General features: G+C 50.4%; 1 protein-coding gene across 1 annotated transcript in view; it reads right to left on the bottom strand.

Annotated features, from left to right (window-relative positions):
• ODAD4 (outer dynein arm docking complex subunit 4) overlaps window positions 1–24,191 on the bottom strand; it is a 44,335-nt gene that overhangs the window by 16,430 nt on the left and 3,714 nt on the right. Inside the window, exons 2-9 of the mRNA XM_011725138.3 lie at window positions 22,065–22,196; window positions 21,651–21,801; window positions 20,853–20,914; window positions 20,460–20,625; window positions 18,626–18,850; window positions 18,235–18,442; window positions 6,750–6,836; window positions 4,770–4,966 (exon numbers count right to left, since the gene is read on the bottom strand). Of these exons, the coding sequence (XP_011723440.1) occupies window positions 4,770–4,966; window positions 6,750–6,836; window positions 18,235–18,442; window positions 18,626–18,850; window positions 20,460–20,625; window positions 20,853–20,914; window positions 21,651–21,801; window positions 22,065–22,196 (1,228 nt within the window). The remainder of the gene's footprint in view (window positions 1–4,769; window positions 4,967–6,749; window positions 6,837–18,234; window positions 18,443–18,625; window positions 18,851–20,459; window positions 20,626–20,852; window positions 20,915–21,650; window positions 21,802–22,064; window positions 22,197–24,191) is intronic.

The following is a 24,191-nucleotide window of genomic DNA, read 5'->3' as shown; positions in this document are numbered from 1 at the left end:
CCGGGTGTGGTGGCTCACACCTGTAATCCCAGCACTTTGGGAGGCCAAAGCGTAAATCAAAGGTGGGCGGATTGCTTGAGGTCAGGAGGAGTTTGAGACCAGTCTGGCCAACATTGTGAAACCCGGTCTCTACTAAAAATACAAAAATTAGCCAGGCATGGTGACGGGCGACTGTAAACCCAGCTACTCTGGAGGCTGAGGCACAAGAATTGCTTGAACCCAGGAGGCAGAGGTTGCAGTGAGCCGAGATCGCACCATTGCACTCCAGCCTGGATGACAGAGTAAGACTGTCTCAGGCCAGGCGCGGTGGCTCAAGCCTGTAATCCCAGAACTTTGGGAGGCCGAGACGGGCGGATCACGAGGTCAGGAGATCGAGACCATCCTGGCTAACACGGTGAAACCCCGTCTCTATTAAATACAAAAAAACTAGCCGGGCGAGGTGGCGGGCGCCTGTAGTCCCAGCTACTTGGGAGGCTGAGGCCGGAGAATGGCGTGAACCGGGGAGGCGGAGCTTGCAGTGAGCTGAGATCCGGCCACTGCACTCCAGCCTGGGTGACAGAGCAAGACTCCGTCTCAAAAAAAAAAAAAAAAAAAAAAAGACTGTCTCAAAAAAATTAATTAATTAAAAATGCATACATACATATATACACACATACATAGGCCAGGTGCGGTGGCTCAAACCTGTAATCCCAGCGCTTTGGGAGGCTAAGACAGGCAGATCACTTGAACCAGGAGTTCAAGACCAGCCTGGGCAACATAGTAAGACCCCATCTCTACCAAAAATACAAAATTAGCTGGGTGTGGGGCCGCACGCATGTAGTCCCAGCTACTCAGGAGGCTGAGATGGGAGGATCCCTTGAGCCCGGAAGGTCAATGGATCTTCAGGTCAGTGAGCCCAGATTGTACTGCTGCACTCCAGCCTGGGTGACGGAGTGAGACCCTGCCTCAAAATATATATATATAAAAAATTAAATTAATAGAGACAGGGTCTCACCATGTTGCCCAGCCTGGTCTCGAACTCTTGGCCTCAAGCAATCCTCTACCTTGGCCTCCCAAAGTGCTGGGATTACAGGCGTGAACCTCCCTGCCTGGCCAAGAGCTTCATAAAGGAGAAAGTGCTTACCAGCCAAGGTCTTCACAGACCACTGCTTTCTTTTACAATTGAGTATATCCAAGATCTATCCTCCTCCTAAGCACTGCTTTGAGACCCATGGGGAAAATAAGCCCTTGTGCTCATAAGTCAGACTTTAAAAGGCCATTACAGCCAGTTACGGTGTCTCACGCCTGTAATCCCAACAATTTGGGAGGCTGAGACAGGCAGATCACAAGGTCAGGAGATCGAGATCAGCCTGGCCAACACGGTGAAAGCCCATCTCTACTAAAAATACAAAAATTAGCCAGGCATGGTGGTGGACGCACGTAATCCCAGCTATTTGGGAGGCTGAGGCAGAAGAATCACTTGAAATTGGAAGGCGGAGGTTGCACTGAGCTGAGATTACACCACTGCACTCCAGCCTGGGTGAAAGAGTGAAACTCTGTCTCAAAAATAAATAAATAAAATTAAATAAAAGGCTATTACACTTGGCCAGACACAGTGGCTCATACCTGTAATCCCAGCATTTTGGGAGGCCAAGGTGGGAGCACTGCTTGAGCTCAGGAGTTCCAGAACAGCCTGGGCAACATAGGGAGACCCTGTTTCTACCAAAAAAAAAAAAAAATTTGCCAGGCATGGTGACATGCACCTGTGGTCCCAGCGACTTGGGACACTGAGGAGAGAGAATCACTGGAGCCTGGGAGGTTGAGGCTGCAGTGAGCCATGAATGCAGGGATGTGACACTGCACTAAAATCTGGGTGACAAAGCAAGACTCTATCTCAAAAAAGAAAAAAAAAAGAAGGCTATTACACTTGAAAGAAAATTTAAATGTAATTCTGAAAGTATATGGAGTCACAGTATTCCTTCCAAGACCAGTGGGACTCTGACATTAAAGGTCTGCAGAGGAGTCACATGCTTATTCAAGAGCGTAACTCATTCAGGACTATTCTTTCATTCTTTCTCTTTGGTTTTTTTTTTTTTGTTTTTTTTTTTTTTGAGTGAGGGTCAGGGTCTCGCTCTGTATCCCAGGTTGGAATGCAGTGGTATGATCATAGCTCACTGCAGTCTCAACCTGGGCTCAGGCGATCCTTCCACCTCAGCCTCCCAAATATTTGGGATCACAGGTGTCTGCCACCACACTCAGCTAATTTTTTTTTTTTTTTCACAGTCGCCTGGACTGGAGTATAGTGGCGCGATCTCAGCTCACTGCAACCTCCACCTCCCAGGTTCAAGCAACTCTCCTGCCTCAGCCTCCCGAGTAGCTGGGATTACAGGCGTGCACCACCACGCCCAGCTATTTTTTTGGATTTTTAGTAGAGATGGGGTTTCACTATGTTGGCCAGGCTGGTCTTGAACTCCTGACCTTGTGATCTGCCCACCTCGGCCTCCCAAAGTGCTGGGATTACAGGCATGGGCCACCGTGCCTGGCCCTAATTTTTTATTTTTTGTAGAGATGCAGTCTCTTTATGTTGCTTTATTTTTTATAAAGATGAGATCTCCCTATGTTGCCCAGGCTGGTATCAAACTCCTGGGCTCAACCAATCCTCCCACCTTGGCCTCCCAAAGTCCCAGGATTACAAGTGTGAGTCACTGTGGCCAGGATAATTTTTTTTTTTTTTTTTTTTTGAGACAGAATCTCGTTCTTTCACCCAGACTGGAGTGCAGTGGCACAATCTGGGCTCACTGCAACCTCTGCCTCCCAGGTTCAAGCAGTTCTCCTGCCTCAGCCTCCTGAGTAGCTTGGACCACAGGTGTGTGCCACCACACCCAGCTAATTTTTGTATTTTTAGTAGAGATGAGGTTTCATCTTGTTGGTCAGACTGGTACCAAACCCCTGACCTCAGGTGATCTACCTGCCTTGGCCTCCCAAAGTGCTGGGATTACATGTGTGAGCCACCGCACAGGGCCCCAGTCTAATTTTTAACTGAATATGTAATTTAAAGTTATCTCAATGTGACAGGAAAATCACTTGACCCTGGGAGGCGGAGGTTGCAATGAGCCAAGATCGTGCCACTGCACTGCAGTCTGGGCGACAGAGTGAGACTCCTTCTCAAAAAAATAAATAAATAAAGTTCAGCAGCTAGTAAGGATAAAGTTCAATGATTTTTAGAAAATTTACAGAGTTGGCCGGGCGCGGTGGCTCAAGCCTGTAATCCCAGCACTTTGGGAGGCCGAGACGGGCGGATCACAAGGTCAGGAGATTGAGACCATCCTGGCTAACACGGCGAAACCCCGTCTCTACTAAAAACACAAAAAATTAGCCGGGCGAGGTGGCGGCGCCTGTGGTCCCAGCTACTCGGGAGGCTGAGGCAGGAGAATGGCGGGAACCCGGGAGGCGGAGCTTGCAGTGAGCTGAGATCTGGCCACTGCACTCCAGCCTGGGCGACAGAGCGAGACTCCGTCTAAAAAAAAAAAAATTAAAAAAAAAAAAAAAGAAAATTTACAGAGTTGAGGCCGGGCCTCCCAAAGTGCTGGGATTACATGCGTGAGCCACCGCGCCTGGCCCCAGCCTGATTTTTAACTGAATATGTAATTTAAAGTTATCTCAATGTGACAGGACAATCACTTGACACCAGGATGCAGAGGTTGCAGTGAGCTAAGATCACGCCACTGCACTCCAGCCTGGGCGACAAAAAAAAAAAAAGGTTCCCTCATGGGGCTTGGAGAGTCTACTGAACCTCTCTGTGCCTCAGTTTCCCTATCTCTAAAATGAGGATGATTATAATGCCTACATCATAATGATTCAATACAAGAATGCTGGCTGGGTGTGGTGGCTCATGCCTATAATCCCAGCACTTTGGAAAGCTGAGGCGGATGGATCACCTGATATCAGGAGTTCGAGAACAGCCTGACCAACGTGGTGAAACCCCATCTCTATTAAAAATACAAAAATTAGCCAGGCATGGTGGTGTGTGCCTGTAATCCCAGCTACTCTGGAGGCTGAAGCAGGAGAATTACTTGAACCCAGGAGGCCGAGGTTGCAGTGAGCCAAGATCAAGCCACTGCACTCTAGCCTGGGTGACATAGCGAGACTTCGTCTCAAAAAACAAAACAGGGCCAGGCACGGTGGCTCATGCCTGTAATCCTAGCACTTTGGGAGGCCGAGGCAGTTGGATCACCTGAGGTCAAGAGTTTGAGACCAGCCTAGCCAACATGGTGAAACCCTGTCTCTACTAAAAACACAAAATATTAGCCAGGCATGGTGGCAGACGCCTGTAATCCCAGCTACTCGGGAGGCTGAGGCCAGAGAATCACTTGAACCTGGGTGGCGGAGGTTGCAGTGAGCCGAGATCACACCACTGCACTCCATCCTGGGCAACAGCAGCGAAACTCCATCTCAAAAACAAAACAAAACAAAACAAAAAAAAGTACCAAGGCAGAAGGAAAGTGGCTCAATACATGGGCTCTGTTGTGAGGACGACATGCTGTGTGGGTGTGCAGCTGAGCTCCTCAAGGTCAGAGGTAGGCTCAAGGTGCCCCAAGCTCTAACCAAGCTTTGCTTAATGTAGGCACTCACCACGTGCTGGTCAAAATGGGGTGGCTTATCCCCACTCTCAGAACAATCTGGGAAGGAAAAACACTGGGATGGTAAACTCAGTCCACAGGACTCCTAGCCCTGGTGTGAGCTGGGCCTGAAGGCTGGGAAAGGTAGGGTGGTCATCTCTGAGCCCATACCTTGTGCCTGGGCCACCAGAACACTGGCATTCAGTTGCCACTCAATGTCCCCTTCCTCCTCGGCACACTGCTGGGACTTCTCGCCATAATTCTGGGCCTGCCAGGCCTGGTCCAGCTCCAAGTAGCAGCGGCCAATCTCATGGAACAGCCAGGTCTTCTCCAGGGTGGTTTTTGCCAGAGGGATCTTTTCTTCCCACCTGGGGACATGAAGAACAAGGGCCAGCTTCATCCCCCAAAACCATGCACTAGGCCACAGGATGCCAAGGCTTCCTGCTGGGTGGCGGAATAAAACTTGTTCTCCAACTACCAGTTCTTTTAGATACAAGGGTGGAGTTCATAAGCATAACAATATTTTAAGACTACTGAGACTATTTTGGTAACATCTATGGAACGTGGAATTTAATACAACAGTTGAGGCTGGCGTGGTGGCTCATGTCTCTAGCACTTTGGGATGCTGAAGTGGGCAGATCATCTGAGGTCAGGAGATCGAAACCAGCCTAGCCAACATGGAAAAACCCTCTCTCTACTAAAAATACAAAAATTAGCCAGGCATGGTGGCAGGCGCCTGTAGCCCCAACTACTCAGGAGGCTGAGGCAGAAGAATAACTTGAACCTGGGAGGTGGAGGTTGCAGTAAGCCAAGACTATGCCACTTCACTCCAAGACTGGGTGACAGAGCAAGACCCCATCTCAACACACACACACATACACACAACACAAATAATGTTTAAGAATATTATCAAGTATGGTGGCTCATTCCTGTAACCCCAGCACTTTGGGAAGCCAAGGCGGGTGGACTGCTTAAGCCAAGGAGTTCGAGCCTGGGCAACATGGCAAAACCTCATCTCTACAAAAAATTACAAAAATTAGCCAGGCACGGTGATGTGTTAGCCAGGATGGTCTCGATCTCCTGACCTCGTGATCTGCCCATCTCTGCCTCCCAAAGTGCTGGGATTATAGGCGTGAGCCACCGCGCCCAGCCTTTTTTTTTTTTTGATGGAGTCTCACTCTGTCACCCAGGCTGGAGTGCAATGGTGCAATCTCGGCTCCCTGCAACCTCTGCCTCCCCAGGTTTAAGTGATTCTCCTGCCTCAGCCTCCTGAGCAGCTGGGATTACAGGCACGTACCACCACGCCCAGCTAAATTTTGTATTTTTAGTAGAGACGGGGTTTCACCATGTTGACTAGGATGGTCTCGATCTGTTGACCTCATGGTCTGCCCACCTCAGCTTCCCAAAGTGCTGGGATTACAGGCGTGAGCCACAGGGCCCAGCCCCGGCCTAGCTTTTTAATAAACTTCCACTCCTCATTCAAAGTCTTTCTTCTGAGGAGGCAAGAATTGAGGTTGTTGTAGACCTGTACAGATTCACTGCCAATAACTTGGGATATCTTCCACCGGTAACATGTGGTCTAGGCTGGAGTGCAGTAGTGTGATCATGTCTCACTGCAGCCTCAACCTCCCAGGCTCATGTAATCCTCCCACCTCAGCCTCCCAAGTAGCTGGGACCACAGGCACAGGACAGTATGCCCGGCTAATTTTTTTTTTTTTTTGTAGAGAGGGAGTCTTCCTATGTTGCCCAGGCTGGATTCTTTTTTTATTTTTGAGACGGAGTCTCGCTCTGTCGCCCAGGCTGGAGTGCAGTGGCCGGATCTCAGCTCACTGCAAGCTCCGCCTCCCAGGTTTATGCCATTCTCCTGCCTCAGCCTCCCGAGTAGCTGGGACTACAGGTGCCCACCACCTCGCCCGGCTAGTTTTTTGTATTTTTTAGTAGAGATGGGGTTTCACCGTGTTAGCCAGGATGGTCTCGATCTCCTGACCTCGTGATCCGCCCGTCTCGGCCTCCCAAAGTGCTGGGATTACAGGCTTGAGCCACCGCGCCCGGCCGCCCAGGCTGGATTCTTATCACTGGAAACAAATTTTCATGTTAGGATGAGAAGTTCTAACCATGGAGGTGGGGGAGAGGCAATTCTTGGTCACTCACGTGTCAATGGCTTGCTGGAATTTCCCAACTCTGGCAAAAACTCTGCCAATGTTGTCAAGGGCTCTGGATTTTGCATCAGGAAGGTCACTGTAGGGAAGAAGCAAAATACGCCATTCACTAGAAAATCAGCTGTTCTAGGCACTGTGGAAATAGGAACGAAGGCAAAGACAGGATCCCTGGCCTCAGAAACTCAGGGTTTCAGTTGGAGGGACAATGTCCAGCCTGGCAAGGATGAGACACATTTCATCCGTGGACCCAAAACTCCGGCGCTGAGCACGGACTTGGGAAGACAGTCTTCCCTTGGTTTTTAATCACTGCGGGGATGCCTGATTGATTATTCACCCACATTCCATTGGTGTCTGATCACCGCAGGGACGCCTGCCTTGGTCATTCACCCACATTCCCTTGGTGACAAGTCAATTGCGGGGATGCTTGCTTTGGCTGCTCACCCACATTGCAGCCCAGGGCTGCTCCCTACACCCCTTCTCTGTGTCTCTACCTTTCTCTTTAAACTTACCTCCTTCACTATGGGCAACTTTCCGCCCTCCATTCCCCCATCTTCTCCCTTAGCCTGTGTTCTTAAAAACTTAAAACCTCTTCAACTCAGGCCGGGCGCGGTGGCTCAAGCCTGTAATCCCAGCACTTTGGGAGGCCGAGACGGGCGGATCACAAGAAGATCGAGACCATCCTGGCGAACACGGTGAAACCCCGTCTCTACTAAAAAAATACAAAAAACTAGCCGGGCAGGGTGGCGGGCGCCTGTAGTCCCAGCTACTCGGGAGGCGGAGGCAGGAGAATGGCGTAAACCCGGGAGGCGGAGCTTGCAGTGAGCTGAGATCCGGCCACTGCACTCCAGCCTGGGTGATAGAGCGAGACTCCGTCTCAAAAAAAAAAAAAAACAAAAAAACCAAAAAAAAACAAAAAAAACAAAAAACCTCTTCAACTCTCGCCTGACCTAAAACCTAAGCATCTTATTTTCTTCTGCAACACCGCTTGGCCCCAATACAAACTCTGTAATGGGGGAATGGAGGGCGGAAAGTTGCCCATAGTGGTTCTAAATAGCCAGAAAATGGCACTTTTGATTTCTCCATTTTACAAGACCTGGATGATTTTTGTCGAAAAATGGACAAAAGATCTGAGGTGCCTGACGTCCAGGCATTCTTTTACACATCGGTCCCTCCCTAGTCCCTGTTCCCAATGCGACTTGTCCCACATCCTCCTCCTTTGCCTCCCGCCTGTCCCTTCAGTCCCAACCCCAAGCGTCACTGAGTCTTTTGAATCTTTCTTTTCTACAGACCCATCTGACCTCTCCTCCCCAGGCTGCTCCTCGCCAGGTCCCAATTTTTCCTCAGCCTCCGCTCCCCCACCCTATAATCCTTTTATCACCTCCCCTCCTCACACCTAGTCCCCCTTACAGTTTCGTTCCACTACTAGACCTCCCCCACCTGCCCAACAATTTCCTCTTAAAAAGGTGGCTAGAGCTACAGGCACAGTCAAGGTTAATGTTCCTTTTTCTTTTTCCCACCTCTCCCAAATCAGTTAGCGTTTAGGCTCTTTTTCATCAAATATAAAAACCTAGCCCAGTTCATGGCCTGCTTAGCAGTAACTCTTAGACCCTTTACTGCCCTAGACCCAGAGGGGCCAGAAGGCCACCTTATTATTATTATTATTATTTTGAGACAGAGTCCTGCTCTGTTGCCCAGGCTGGAGTGCAGGGGCACGATCTTGGCTCACTGCAAGCTCCACCTCCCAGGTTCACGCCATTCTCCTGCCTCAGCCTCCCGAGTAGCTGGGACTACAGGCGCCCGCCACCACGCCCGGCTAATTTTTTGTATTTTTAGTAGAGACAGCGTTTCACCGTGTTAGCCAGGATGGTCTCGATCTCCTGACCTCGTGATCCACCTGCCTCAGCCTCCCAAAGTGCTGGGATTACAGGCATGAGCCACCGTGCCCAGCCTACACCTTATTCTTAATATCCATTTTATCACCCAGTCAGCTCCTGACATTAGAAAAAAGCTTCAAAAATTGAAATCCGGCCCTCAAACCCTGCAACAGGAATTAATCAACCTCGCCTTCAAGGTGTACAATAATAGAGAGGAGGAAGCCAGACAACAACACATTTCTGAGTTACAGCTACTTGCCTCCACCGTAAGACAACCCACAACCACGTCTCCAGCGTACAAGAACTTCAGAACATACAAGCCACAGCTCCTAGGGGCTCCTTCAAAACATCCTCGTGGACCTTGCTTCAAATGCCAAAAGCCTGGCCACTGGGCCTCAGAATGCCCACAGCCTGAGATTCCTCCTAAGCCATGTCTGTGCAGGCCCCCACTGGAGGTCGGACTGTCCGACTCACACTGCCGCCGCTCCTAAAGCCCCTGGAGCCCAAACCCAACGTTCCTTGGCTGACTCCTTCCCAGATCTCCTCAGCTTAGCAGCTAAAGACTAACACTGCCCAATCACCTCGGAGGCCCCCTGGACCATCATGGATGCCGAGCTTTGGGTAACTCTTACAGTGGAGGGTAAGTCCATCCCCTTCTTAACCCATACAGAGGCTACCTACTCCACATTACCTTCTTTTCAAGGGCCTATTTCCTTTGCCTCCATAACTGTTGTGGATATTGACGGCTAGGCTTCTAGACCCCTTAAAACTCCCCGGTGCCAACTTGGACAACATTCTTTTACACACTCCTTTTTAGTTATCCCCACCTGCCCAGCTCCCCTATTAGGTCAAGACATTTTAACTAAATTATCTGCTTCCCTGACTATTCCTAGGCTATAGCCACACCTCATTGCTGCCCTTTTCCCCAGTTCAAAGCCCCCTTCACATCCTCCCCTTTATCTCCCCACCTTAATCCACAAGTATAGGACACCTCTACTCCCTCCTTGGCAACCGATCATGCACCCCTTACCATCCCGTTAAAACCTAATCACCCTTACCCCACTCAATGACAATATCCCATCCCACAGCATGCTTTAAAAGGATTAAAGCCTGTTATCACTTGCCTGTTATGGCATGGCCTTTTAAAGCCTGTAAACTCTCCTTACAATTCCCCCGTTTTACCCGTCCAAAAACCTTACAGGTTAGTTCAACAAGTTAGACAAGGCTTACAGGTTAGTTCAGGATCTGTGCTTTATCAACCAAATTGTCTTGCCTATCCACCCTGTGGTGCCAAACCCATATACTCTCCTATCCTCAATACCTCCCTCCACAACCCATTATTCTATTCCAGATAAACCTAGCTGACCCCATAGATCCTAAATCCTTTCCCCACTCCTCTTTCTGTTCCTCGAAGACAGCTTTAAAGACTGCTCCCACACTAGCTCTCCCTGACTCATCCCAACCCTTTTCATTACACACAGCCAAAGTGGAGGGCTGTGCAGTCGGAATTCTTACACAAGGACCAGGACTGCGCCCTGCAGCCTTTTTATCTAAACAACTTGACCTTACTATTTTAGCCTAGCCCTCATGTCTGCGTGCAGTGGCTGCCACTGCCTTAATACTTTTAGAGGCCCTCAAAATCATAAACTATGCTCTCTACAGTTCTCCTAACTTCCAAAATCTATTTTCTTCCTTACACCTAACACATATACTTTCTGCACCCCCACCACTACCTCTCAGCAAGCTGAATTCATTGCCTTAACTCAGGCCCTCACTCTTGCAAAGGGACTATGTGTCAACATTTACACTAACTCTAAATATGCCTTCCATATCCTGCACCACCATGCTGTTATATGGGCAGAAAGAAATTTCCTCACTACACAAGAGTCCTCCATCATTAATGCCTCCTTAATAAAAACTCTTCTCAAGGCTGCTTTACTTCCAAAAGAAGCTGGAGTCATACACTACAAGGGCCACCAAAAGGCATCAGATCCCATCGCTCAGGGCAACGCTTAGGCTGATAAGGTACCTAAAGAAGCAGCTAGCAGGCCGGGCGCGGTGGCTCAAGCCTGTAATCCCAGCACTTTGGGAGGCCGAGACGGGTGGATCACGAGGTCAGGAGATGGAGACCATCCTGGCTAACACAATGAAACCCCGTCTCCACTAAAAATACAAAAAAATTAGCCGGGCGTGGTGGCGGCGCCTGTAGTCCCAGCTACTCAGGAGGCTGAGGCAGGAGAATGGCGGGAACCCGGGAGGCGGAGCTTGCAGTGAGCCGAGATCGCGCCACTGCACTCCAGCCTGGGCAACAGAGCGAGACTCCGCCTCAAAAAAAAAAAAAAAAAAAAAAAAGAAAAAAAGAAGCAGCTAGCATTCCAACTTCTGTCCCTCATGGCCAGTTTTTCTCTTTCTCATTGGTCACTCCCACCTACTCTCCCACTGAAACTTCCACCTATCAATCTCTTCCCAAACAAGGCAAATGGTTCTTGGACCAAGGAAAGTATCTCCTTCCAGCCTCACAGGCCCATTCTATTCTATTGTCATTTCATGACCTCTTCCGTGTAGGTTACAAGCTGCTAGCCCACCTCTTGGTACCTAACCTCTCATTTCCTTTCCATTGTGGAAATCTATCCATAAGGAAATCACTTCTCAGTGTTCCATCTGCTATTCTACTACTCCTCAGGGATTGTTCAGACCCCCTCCCTTCCCTACACATCAAGCTCAGGGATTTGCCCCCACCCAGGACTGGCAAATTGACTTTACTCACATGCCTCGAGTCAGGAAACTAAAATACCTCTTGGTCTGGGTAGACCCTTTCACTGGATGGGAAGAGGCCTTTCCCACAGGGTCTGAGAGGCCACTGCGGTCATTTCTTCCCTTTTGTCAGACGTAATTCCTCAGTTTGGCCTTCCCACCTCTATACAGTCCGATAATGGACCTGCCTTTATTTTATTTTATTTATTTTTTTTTTTTTTAATTTTTTTTTTGAGATGGAGTCTCGCTCTGTCGCCCAGGCTGGAGTGCAGTGGTCGGATCTCAGCTCACTGCAAACTCTGCCTCCCGGGTTTAAGCCATTCTCCTGCCTCAGCCTCCTGAGTAGCTGGGACTACAGGCACCCGCCACCTCGCCTGGCTAGTTTTTTTTTGTATTTTTAGTAGAGACGGGGTTTCACTGTGTTAGCCAGGATGGTCTCGATCTCCTGACCTCGTGATCCACCCGTCTCGGCCTCCCAAAGTGCTGGGATTACAGGCTTGAGCCACCGCGCCCGGCCGGACCTGCCTTTATTAGTCAAATCACCCAAGCAGTTTCTCAGGCTCTTGGTATTCAGTGGAAACTTCATACCCCTTATCATCCTCAATCTTCAGGAAAGGTAAAACGGACTAATGGTCTTTTCCCAAAAACTCGCCCATCAAGCAAGTAATTATGCTGAACCCTCTTGGGCACTCTCCAATTGGATGTCTTGGGTCCTCCCAATTACTAGTCCTTTAATACCTATTTTTCTCCTTCTTTTATTTGGAGCTTGTGTCTTCCGTTTAGGTTTTCAATTCATACAAAACTGCATCCAGGCCATCACCAATCATTCTATATGACAAATATTTCTTCTAACAACCCCACAGTATCACCCCTTATCACAAAATTCATTCAGCTTAATCTCTCCCACTCTAGGTTCCCATGCTGCCCCTAATCCCGCTTGAAGCAGCCCTGAGAAACATCGCCCATTATCTCTCCATACCACGCCCCCCAAAATTTTTGCTGCCCCAACACGTCAACACTATTTTATGTTATTTTTCTTATTAATATAAGAAGACAGGCAAATCAGGCCTCTGAGCCCAAGCTAAGCCATCATATCCCCTGTGACCTGCACGTATATATCCAGATGGCCTGAAGTAACTGAAGAATCACAAAATAAGTGAAAATAGCCTTAACTGATGACATTCCACCATTGTGATTTGTTCCTGCCCCACCCTAGGTGATACGATATAGTGTCCCCTTCCCTTAAGAAGGTAGTTTGTAGCCGGGCGCGGTGGCTCAAGCCTGTAATCCCAGCACTTTGGGAGGCCGAGACGGGCGGATCACGAGGTCAGGAGATCGAGACCGTCCTGGCTAACACAGTGAAACCCCGTCTCTACTAAAAAATACAAAAAACTAGCCGGGCGAGGTAGCGGGCGCCTGTAGTCCCAACTACTTGGGAGGCTGAGGCAGGAGAATGGCGTGAACCCGGGAGGCGGAGCTTGCAGTGAGCTGAGATCCGGCCACTGCACTCCAGCCCGGGCGGCAGAGACTCCGTCTCAAAAAAAAAAAAAAAAAAAAGAAGGTAGTTTGTAATATTCTGCGTTAAGAATGTATTTTATACACCTATCCCAAACCTATAAGAACTAATGATAATCCCACCACCCTTTGCTGACTCTTTTTGGACTCAGCCCGCCTGCACCCAGGTGAAATAAACAGCCTCGTTGCTCACACAAAGCCTGTTTGGTGGTCTCTTCACACGGACACGTGTGACATCCCAAAGTGCTGGGATTACAGGCATGAGCCACTGTGCCTGACCTGTGGTTATTTTTGAGAGGAAGACACATTCTTTTTTAAAAAAAAAAAATTAAAAAATAGCAAGGAACTGCTTTTGTTTTAAAAATCCTACATATGTACATGAGTATGTAGGTAAATACATTGAAAAGGGGCCAGAGGACACATTCCAACAAGATCATCCCGGGAAGTGACGGGAAGTGGGTTGTGGGGGACAACTTTCAGGTTTTGCTCTCAGTACCACCCAGTTCCGGTTCAAGCCTGCAAGTCTGACATTATAGTACGTAAAAACAAAACATGGGCACAATGGCTCATGCCAGTAGTCCCAGCTACTCAGCGGGTGAGGCAGGAAGATTGCCTGAGCCTAAGAGTTGGAGGCTGCAGTGAAATACGATTGCACCACTACACTCTAGCCTGGGCAGCAGAGCAATACCCTGTTTCTAAAACAAAACAAAACAAAACAAAACACACAAAAAAACCCCACTATTTTCTGGGCCTCAGTGCCTGAGGGCTGAACCGGTTTCCAGGCATGGCATCCAGACCTCCCACTGCCTGCAGGCCCTGGTCCCTAGCCCTGCCCCACCTGCCTACCTGTGGTTCTCCAAGTGCTCCATCCCTGCCACATCTTTCTGCCCTGCCCAAGCTCCCCTTCTCCCTTCCCCTTGCCCACCTTACTGACCCTGCTGCCCTCCCTGAGCCCCTGCCAAGTTCCCACCTGCCTCTCTCCTTGGTCCCTGGGCCTCACTGTGCACCTGCTGCTGTCACAGCCCATCAGAGTGGATCCCCTCTTCTAGAATGGGTGCTCTGTTCTGGCGAGTTGAATGAGTGAATAAGCTGTAATATGTTCATTTTTTATGACAATATATACTAAAAATCATAATAGCAAAAATAAAGCATGTGATCAAATAATTTACAGATTATTCAGAGAAATAAATGAGTGCCGTGGGCACTGAAAAAAACCACTTAAGACTAGTAAGTGGCTAATCAGCAAGTGGCTAATTAGAATGAGGGAGCCCCTGAAGCACACAGGACTCACAAGGAAGACTGGAGTGAGCCTGGGTGAGGCCCATTAGTGGATGTTTAAAAACTAATAGGCTGGGCATGGTGGCTCGCACCTGTAATCCTAGCACTTTGGGAGGCCAAGGCGGGTGGATCACCTGAGGTCAGGAGTTAGAAACTAGCCTGGCCAATATGGTAAAACCCCATCTCTACTGAAAACACAAAATTAGCCGGGCTGCCAATAATCCCAGCTACTTAGGAGGCTGAGGTAGGAGAATCACTTGAACCAGGGAGGTGGAGGTTGCAGTGAGCTGAGATCACTCCATTGCACTCCAGCCTAGGCAAGAAGAGTGAAACTCTGTCTCCAAAAAAAGGCCGGGCACAGTGGCTCACGCCTGTAATCCCAGCACTTTGGGAGGCCAAGGCGGGCGGATCACAAGGTCAGGAGATTGAGACCATCCTGGCTAACACGGTGAAACCCTGTCTCTGCTAAAAATACAAAAAATTAGCAGGGCGTGGTGGCGGGCGCCTGTAGTCCCAGCTACTCCGGAGGCTGAAACAGGAGAATGGCGTGAACCCGGGAGGCGGAGCTTGCAGTGAGCCAAGATCGTGCCACTGCACTCCAGCCTGGGCGATGAGCAAGACTCCATCTTAAAAAAAAAAAAAAAGGAACTGAACTAAAATTAAGGAACACCTCTGTTTACCTATTTAGTCACTTAGCACACATTCATTACATGCCCACTGTGTGGCAGGTGCTGGGAATAGCACCTTCCAAAGTCTAACAGGGCAGACAGGCTACCTGTGGAGAGGGAGCCCAGGGGAGGGATTTGTACCCCCTGGGGCAAGAGGCAGGCTTTTTTTTTTTTTTTTTTTTTTTTTGAGATGGAGTCTCGCTCTGTCGCCCAGGCTGGAGTGCAGTGGCCCGATCTTGGCTCACTGTAAGCTCCGACTCCTGGGTTCACACCATTCTCCTGCCTCAGCCTCCCAAGTAGCTGGGACTACAGGCGACCGCCATCACGCCCGGCTAATTTTTTTGTATTTTTAGTAGAGAGGAGGTTTCACCATGTTAGCCAGGATGGTCTCGATCTCCTGACCTCATGATCTGCCCACCTCGGCCTCCCAAAGTGCTGGAATTACAGGCATGAGCCACCGAGCTTGGCCTAGGAGGCAGGCTTTTCAACCTTTATTGAAATGTTGAAGAATGGGTGGAGGCAGCCTGATAAATTAAAGTGCTGGGGAAAAGGAAAGCATTCCTGGGGCTGGAGGATATGCACAGAGCTCTGCACTGGCTGGGGCCCAGAATGCCTGGGGGCCTTGAGAAAGCCAGGTCAAGAGAGGCCAGGAGAAGTCAAGTGAAGAAGGGCAACCTGTGTTGAGCAGGGCATTGAAACTTCATCCCAACCACAGGAGTTGCTTTTCAGAGAAAGGTCAGCTGAGCTGTAGGAAGCCCAGGTCAGAGGAAACAGGCAAGAAGTAAGGAGGGTCTGGACTGAGTTGTGGGAGGGAAACAGAGAAAGCACAGACAGGACAGGACATGGCCGGTGCTGGGCATTAACAGTGAGGGGGCCAGGCGCGGTGGCTCACGCCTGTCATCCATATCAACCTGAGCAATATAGCAAAAACAGTGAGGGGAGGGAGGTGTCTGGGAAACCTCCGGGCTTCTGGCTTGGGGACTGAGTGGCCAACACTGCTATCCTCGCAGATGGGGAACCCTCAAGAAGTAACTTTGGGAGGAAGATAAGGGATTCTGATTTCAACATGTTAAGTTTAGGATTCTTGTGGGACATCCAGATGGAAATGTCTTAGAATCTGCTGGACACAGAGGTCTGAGGCTCAGGAGAGAGGTCTGGTGAGAAGTAAAGATTCCTAACTCATTTGTGCATTGGAGATGGCTGGATCCAAGGTACCATATGTATACATCATATCTAATCCCCACAATCCCTGTGGGTTGGTATTACTATGCCTTCATTAGAGATGAGGAAACTGAGTAGAGGAGCAACTTAATCAAATCCACGCAGCTTCTAAGTGGCAGAGCCAGGGATCAAAGACAGGTCTGTCCCGAAAGCTGTTTTTTTCTAATACGGGATGGCCAATATGGGATATTCCTGCTCAGCACAGTGGAGGCAGGCGAGAAATGAACTGGGAATGGAAAGCATGTGGGGCTTGGATCAGTGAAGATGAAAGTGCAGGAGGCAGTAATGTTCAGGAACGTTTGACCCCAAGGGAAGATTGCTATAAGAGGGCAAGGGTGGGTTTAGAGAGGGCCTGAGGGTCAAGCAAAGGGGCTTGATCTTTAACCTGCAGGCAGTGAGGGGCCCAGGCCCACTTGTGAGCAGGGGAGGGAGAGTTCATAGCATGTGTCTCTGGAGATTTGCAGGAGGAGCTGGAGAGAGACGGCAGAGGCAGGGAAAGCAGCAGGACTCAGGTCGGCTGAGGGCTGGGCGCTGTGAGGGCAAATGGGATGATGGGAGACCAAGGAGGCTCAGACTGGTGAGATGAATAGAAACCAGGCAGGAGGAAGTCAAGAATGACTCCAGGCCAGGCGCGGTGGCTCACGCCTGTAATCCCAGCACTTTGGGAGGCTGAGGCAGGCGGATCACCTGAGGTCAGGAGTTCGAGACCAGCCTCAACATGGAGAAACCCTGTCTCTACTAAAAATACAAAATTAGCTGGGCGTAGTGGTGCATGCCTGTAATCCTAGCTACCTGGGAGGCTGAGGCAGGAGAATTGCTTGAACCTGGAAGGCGGAGGTTGTGGTGAGCCGAGATCGTGCCATTGCACTCCAGCCTGGGCAATAAGAGTGAAACTCTGTCTCAAAAAAAAAAAAAAAAGAAGGACTCCAAAGGGTAGAACCAGGATGCTGAGAAAGCAATGGAACCTCTGGGTGGAAGCCAGCAAGTCTTGAGAAGAGCTCATTTCTGGAGAGCTGGTATTACTACTACTGTGGATACCAGGTACTGTCCTAAGGTCTGTACATGTACTTCTGCATTTCATCCTCCCTTCCACCCTACAGGGTGCCCAGCTAACAGAGGAGACCCTGAGGCTGAGGGAGCTAAAGTGACTTGTCTCAGGTCCCACGGCTGTGCGGCGCAAGTTCCACAGCCTAGATCTGCCTGACTCCACAGCCCGTGCTCTTGGTCAGCACCAGTTTTACAAGACCCTGCTTGATCTGACCCCTGCCCACTTCCTTCAGTCTCCTCTTGGCCACTCTCCCTGGCAATATGCTGTGCTCTCCAGCCTTAAGTATCCTCCTGTCTCAGGGCCTTTCCATAGGCCCTGTGTGTTTCCCAATGTCATCAAGTCCTCCTGGAATGTATTTCTCACCACACAGGATTCTGTACTTTTCTTCTGTGGCACTTATCACCATTGCAATTAATTAGTTATGTCCCTTTTTGCTTGATATCTGCAAGGAAATGACCCTTGTGTCTGGTTATTACTGTGTTCCCACACTAGCAGCATCTGGCATGTCTGGGGCTTCATGCGTGCTTGTCAAGATGATGTAAGAATATAAACACCCCTAAGAGCCAGATCATTGGGTAGCTTTTTGGAATTTTTTTTTTTTTTTTTTGTTGAGACAGAGTCTCCCTGTGTCGCCCAGACTGGAGTGCAGTGGCCGGATCTCAGCTCACTGCAAGCTCCGCCTCCCGGGTTCACGCCATTCTCCTGCCTCAGCCTCCCGAGTAGCTGGGACTACAGGCGTCCGCCACCTCGCCCAGCTAGTTTTTGTATTTTTTAGTAGAGACGGGGTTTCACCGTGTTAGCCAGGATGGTCTCGATCTCCTGACCTTGTGATCCGCCTGTCTCGGCCTCCCAAAGTGCTGGGATTACAGGCTTGAGCCACCGCGCCCGGCCGCTTTTTGGAATTTTGAGCCACTACCCTTTTTGTGGCAAAGAAGCTAACAGTCTAGGTGCCCCCACCCTCAGTCCTGGGCAGGTGGTCCCCACCTCCGGGAGAATCTACCTCGGGCATGCAGAGCAGAAATGGGAGTCAAGCCACCAGCAGCCCTGGCAAGGGCCTCAGATAGCCCCAGGTGTCCTTCTCTGTAGGCTCACGCCAGTGGCCTCCCCTAGGGCACTCACTATTCCTTGGCGATCTCCAGGTCCTTTCTGTGGCTCTGCAGGGCTGCCGCCATCTGCCCCAGCTCAATCTGGGCATTCCCTATGCAGCTATACAAGTTTCCAACCAGTTCATCCTTGTTGGGTACCTCTTCCTTATTCCATTCCAGTATCTTCTTCAGCACTTTCTCGGCTTTCTGAAGACTCCCTTCAGCACTGCCGCTTGTGAGCACTGGGAAAGGAAAGGGGTGCTGTGGAGGCCAGGGCAGCCTCCTCTTGGCTGACGGGGAAACTCCTCTTCCTGCAGACACCATCTGCAGGTCAGAGAGACCAGGGGCTCAGACACCTGGTTGCTCCTTCCCCACCTGACAAGGCACTGGAGGCACCTGCCCCACCCTCTGAGAACAACACCCACACATGTCAATGTCCTCCAGGCTCTTGAGGATGTAATGGGCTGTCTGTGAGGGATGGCGTTTGTGGTCCCGCAGCCATTTCTCTTGCATCAGCTTCCGGTCCCGCTCCCTAGCATAGATCGGCTTTTGCTGCCTCCAGAAGTTGCTGTGAGTATCCAGGTAGTTGATGCCTGTCATGATGAGGTCCTCCACAGTCAGGCCGCCCTTCATGGTGCCTTTGATCAGGTCTGTGGGGAAGGGGTGTGAGGAGGCGCCAAGGAGAACAGGCCTCTAAGGGGGTTGCCTCCTGTTGCCCCCCCTCTGTGAAGAGCTCTGCCTGGAGTTGTTGAAACAGAGAGGAATTTGAGTGCGCATGGTGGCAGAGTGGGTTTATCCAGGCCAGGATGCAGCCAGAGCCCCACTTTCAGGGAGTTCCATGGTATGGGCACCTTATGGCAAGATATGAGGAGCTAACCAGAAGGGGCAGCTGGTGGATGGCTCGCTGAGAAGCCTTGGGGCTTCCCCAGTTCAAACTGTGTCCTCAGAGAACACTGGGTCTAAATGCACAATCTGGCCCAGGCTGCCAGTGCTCAGTGATTTCCCAGGTGCCCAGTGGGCCTGTGCATGCTGGGAGCTGGAAGGGGAGTGCCCAACTCCTGCTCACTGCCTGGCCAGAGGTTACAGCCAGTAGCAAAGCTGCAAGGCCACTTGAGGTAATATTCAAGCCACCCCTTCCCTCTGCAGCAGGTCCTCTGGAGAACAGGAGGCATTCAGCCTGTTGCCAAGGAGATGTGCCAGCAGTGAAGCTGTTCCTGTGTCACGGAACAGGGAACCCTACATATGACCTTGGGAAGCCAATTCTGGAGAAGAGGCATTTGGTTCACAGGTGACCCTGCTCAGGCTTATCAGCTAATGGCAATACTCCCATCCCCATGTTAATGCGAGACGTTCATCTCAGGCCTCTGTCCTTCATCCTGTCACTGGCAGCAGTGTGGTGGGAAGAGCACTAGACTGGCCAGGTGTGGTGGCTCACACCTATAATCCCAGCACTTTGGGAGGCTGAGGCGGGCAAATCACTTGAGGTCCGGAGTTCGAAACCAGCCTGGCCAACATGGTGACACCCCATCTCTACTAAAAATACAAAAAATTAGCCGGGCGTGGTGGTGGGTGCCTGTAATCCTAGCTACTAGGGAGGCTGAGGCAGGAGAATCGCTTTAACCCAGGAGATTGAGGTGGCAGTGAGCCAAGTTTGCTCCACTGCACTCCAGCCTGGGCGACAGAGCAAGACTCTGTCTTTAAAAGAAAGAGCACTGGACTGGAGGTCAGAGGCCTGGGTTCTGCTGGTGACTCCACCACGAACTTGTTTGTCAACTTGTAAAAGTTCCTCCCCAATCAGGGTCTCTATTTCCTTATCTATGAAAGGAGTACTTGGACCAGATGATGTTTCAGAACATCCTAGAACTAATATCCTCGGATTCAAGCACCTGTGTGCTGGATTCGTTTGCCCATTGTAAAGATTGAAGGCAAAGGGGATGTCCCTTCAGGGACTATGGTGGTAAAGGAGACCAAATCTCTGTTGTTCCCTCCCAGGGTACCATAGCACTTAGGAGCATTGCTCTAAAATTGGACTTCCTGGATTCGAATGTAAGCCATGTCATTGCCTACCTATATGTGACCTTAGTTTCCGTTGGTCTGCGCCTCAGTTTCCTCATCTGTAAAATGAGAATGCTAATAAAACCCGTCCATAGGTACATGTCAGCTAATATTATATGACAGGTTCTGCCTTCGGCTCATGCATGAAGCATCCACCCAAATTTCCTTTCCCCCAAGGCCCTATGCCAACAAACTGTCCGAAACCTTCATCCAATAGGAGCTTCTCCAGATACTCTTTGTCCACGTAGAGCTCCCCCAGAAGCTGGCGAACAGTCTTCTCACTCTTGAGTGAGCCCTTCCGCTTGGGCTCTCCCTTGGTGGGGTGTAAGAGGTGTCTCATGGGCTGAGGCTTCTGCTGGGCTTTTATAGTCTAAGAAAATGGAGGAACACCCAGCAGAGCTTCAGCAAGGAGCAGAATATACCCAGCCATGGCCCTAGGGTCTGTGATCCCAGATTCCTCCAACTCCAGGACCTTTCTGTGGGCCAAGAGCCATGGAGTATGCCTGGTCGGGTTGCAGCTAGACTCCCAAGACCCCTTCTCAGGCACACACAACCTCTTCCCTTGGAGGGATACAACCGCAGAACCAGGGCCCTTACCTCAGCCTGCTTGCTTAAGAAGGAGAGGTCCCCTTTGTTCTCCAGCTTAATGGAAGAAGGACCTGCAAGGAAAGAAGCTGAGCTCAGGTCGGCCAGGCCCCCACGGCCAGAACCCCCACGCATGATCTATAACATATTTTTAGGTGGAAATGGCTGCCTTTGGCAGGGGGATGGTGGAGGCTGTGGCAAAGCTGGCCTTAAGCCAGCCTAGTAAGCAAATGGTGCAGGCTGTTTGGTATAACTCCTAGGAGCTAACAGCCCCCACTAGCCCAAGGCTATGGCAGCCAGATTTCCAGACAAAGGGAGGCCAAGGGTACAGGGGAAACTGTCCATTTCCAGGCCCTGCCACCCACAGAGCAAGCTCTCACTTGTTCTCACTTGCTTCCCTTCTACCCCTGCCTTAATGCTGATGGCTAAGGCCAGCCCTTGGTATACGTGTGGTGAGGGAGGAAGCCAGGGACTACAGAAGGCTGGGCTCAGGACCGCGTTCTAGCTTTTGACACCAGGCTAAAGACAGGCCTACTTTGAAACAGCCCTTCTAAGCTGACCTTTAGGAAAACCCAAGGCTGCAGCGCTCAGAGATCAGTGTGTTCGTCAGGGAATGGTCCTCCCGGCGGACAGGTGGCGCCGGCCACCACGCCCAACTAATCCTCAACAACACTGCAGCAGCCAAATCCAAGTGTGGGACTCCCTGCAGGCCTGGTGGTGGCTGCTCACCTGCTGTACCTCAGCCTTCCTCTAAACCTAAGGATTCCAAGGACCTTCCTGGATAAGGGCATAGGCCCTGTGGCCACTCACTTCCCACTGAGTTGTTGATGGCTTCCTGGGCTTTCTGAATGCCAACTTTGAATTCCCGATCAGGCCTCAGCTTGTAGCCTCGATGATAGAATACCAAGGCAAACTCAAAGTCTCCCATGGTGTACAGTGTCTCAGCCTTTTGTAAAATCCCCTGGAATGGGAGGAAATCAAATCAATGTGAACAGATAAGGCCTTATAGGACTCACATGTGGTGGAACAGAAGGGTCCTGGGTTGAGGGTCAAGGTTGGAATACAGGGGGCAGGGACTTAGGCAATGACCTACGAAGAGAAAACGGCATCAAACACTAGGCAGTCTGGCTGCTTCTACTTGTAACAACTACTTGTTACAACTACTTGTAACCCGCAGCTGCTGCAGGCAATAGCAGGATCGAGTCCTCCCGCCCATGCAGTCACCTTACAGAAAGTTGGGTCACTCTGGAGCGAAGCCTCAGCATCCTCCAGGGATCTCTCCAAGTCTCCCATCTTCAGGAAGCACTTTGAGCGAGCAACCAGGCAGTTCTTGTCTCCATCCTGAAGGTAAAGAGCCTGACAAAGAAACCAGTCAGGTTGACAGCCAGCATGAAGAGCAAGGTAGAAGCTGCAGTGGGAAGGGCAGCCCAAACCCTCCTGAAGAGGTTCAAGGGGATTCTTCAGGCCAGCACACAGGCCTCTGGCTCCTAAGCAGCACAACTCCGATCTGCACTCAGTCAACTTGATTATCTGCACATGGCTCACCTTGAACAAGGTCAAATCATGTCTATGATGGAAACCACTGGCTGAAGAGTGGGAATATGCTACTCTGTGGATACGCTGACTTTCTGCCAATGTCTGAGAGCCCCCCAGTCTCCTCAGGCAATAGAACTATAGGGTATTTTGTGCACACCAAACTCAACCACAAACCCGAAATGGCAACACATCATACTCAAAGTAAATTTCAAAGGCTAAGCATTCTGAAGTGGACTTGAGGACAATCTGCCATGTGGGTTAACCATTCCAGTAGCCTTCTCTTTTTATGTAGCTAATCAAGAACTAATCACTATACCCGGGAATTACGATGAAAGTGCCAGGAAAAGGCTGGGAGTGGTGGCTCACGCCTGTAATCCCAGCACTTTATTTGTTGTTGTTGTTGTTTTTGAGTCTCAGCTCTGTCACCCAGGCTGGAGGACAGTGGCCCCATCTCGGCTAACTGCAGGCTCCGCCTCCTGGGTTCATGCCATTCTCCTGCCTCAGCCTCCCGAGTAGCTGGGACTAGAGGCGCCCACCACCACGCCCGGCTAATTTTTTTGTATTTTTAGTAGAGACGGGGTTTCACTGTGTTAGCCAGGATGGTCTTGATCTCCTGACCTTGTGATCTGCCCGCCTTGGCCTCCCAAAGTGCTGGGATTACAGGTGTGAGTCACCACACCCGGCCAATACGAGCACTTTGGCAGGTCGAGGTGGACGGAATGCTTGAGCCCAAGAGTTTGAGACAGGATTTTGCCATGGCAAAACCCTGTCTCTACAAAATACAAAAAAATTAGCTGGGTGTGGTGGTCCATGATTGTAGTCCCAGCTACTCAGGAGGCTGAGATGGGAGGATTGCTTGAACCTGGAGAGGTCGAGGCTGCAGTAAGCCATGATCACACCACTGCACTCCAGCCTGGGTGACAGAATGAGACTCTGTCTCAAAAAACAAAACAGGCCAGGCGCGGTGGCTCAAGCCTGTAATCCCAGCACTTTGGGAGGCCGAGGCGGGTGGATCACGAGGTCAGGAGATCGAGACTATCCTGGCTAACATGGTGAAACCCCGTCTCTACTAAAAATACAAAAAACTAGCCGGGCGTGGTGGCGGGCGCCTGTAGTCTCAGCTACTTGGGAGGCTGAGGCGGGAGAATGGCGTGAACCCGGGAGGCGGAGCTTGCAGTGAGCCGAGATCACGCCACTGCACTCCAGCCTGGGAGACACAGAGAGACTCCGTCTCAAAAAAACAAAAAACAAAAAACAAAAAACAAAACAAAACAAAACAAAACAAAAAGAGGCCGGGTGCAGCGGCTCACACCTGTAATCCCAGAACTTTGGGAGGCCGAGGCGGGTGGATTATGAGGTCAGGAGTTCGAGACCAGCCTGGCCAACATGGTGAAACCCGTTTCTACTAAAAACACAAAAATTAGCCAGATGTGGTGGTGAGCACCTGTAATCCCAGCTACTCAGGAGTCTGAGGCAAGAGAATCGTTTGAACCTGGGAGGCAGAGGTTGTAGTGAGCTGAGATCATGCCACTGTACTCCAGCCTGGGTGATGCAGTGAGACGCTGTCTCAAAAAAAAAAGCCAGGAAAATGAAACTGTGATTTTGACACTAAAGTGGGGTTGAGGGAAATTTTCCCTCTCTTCTGTGTGAGATGATTACCATAGTCTGTGGTGTACTGTCCTTCCTGAGGCATCTAACTGTACCCACCCCTCTTTTTCTTTTTTGAGACAGTCTCACTCTGTCACTCAGCCTGGAGTGCAGTGGCACGATCTCTGCTCACTGCAACTTCCGAGTCCCGGGTTGAAGCAATTCTCC

Source organism: Macaca nemestrina, chromosome 17 (genome assembly GCF_043159975.1).
Source record: "Macaca nemestrina isolate mMacNem1 chromosome 17, mMacNem.hap1, whole genome shotgun sequence".
Taxonomy (NCBI): Eukaryota; Metazoa; Chordata; class Mammalia; order Primates; family Cercopithecidae; genus Macaca; species Macaca nemestrina.
This window is presented reverse-complemented; position numbering and strand designations above follow the sequence as displayed.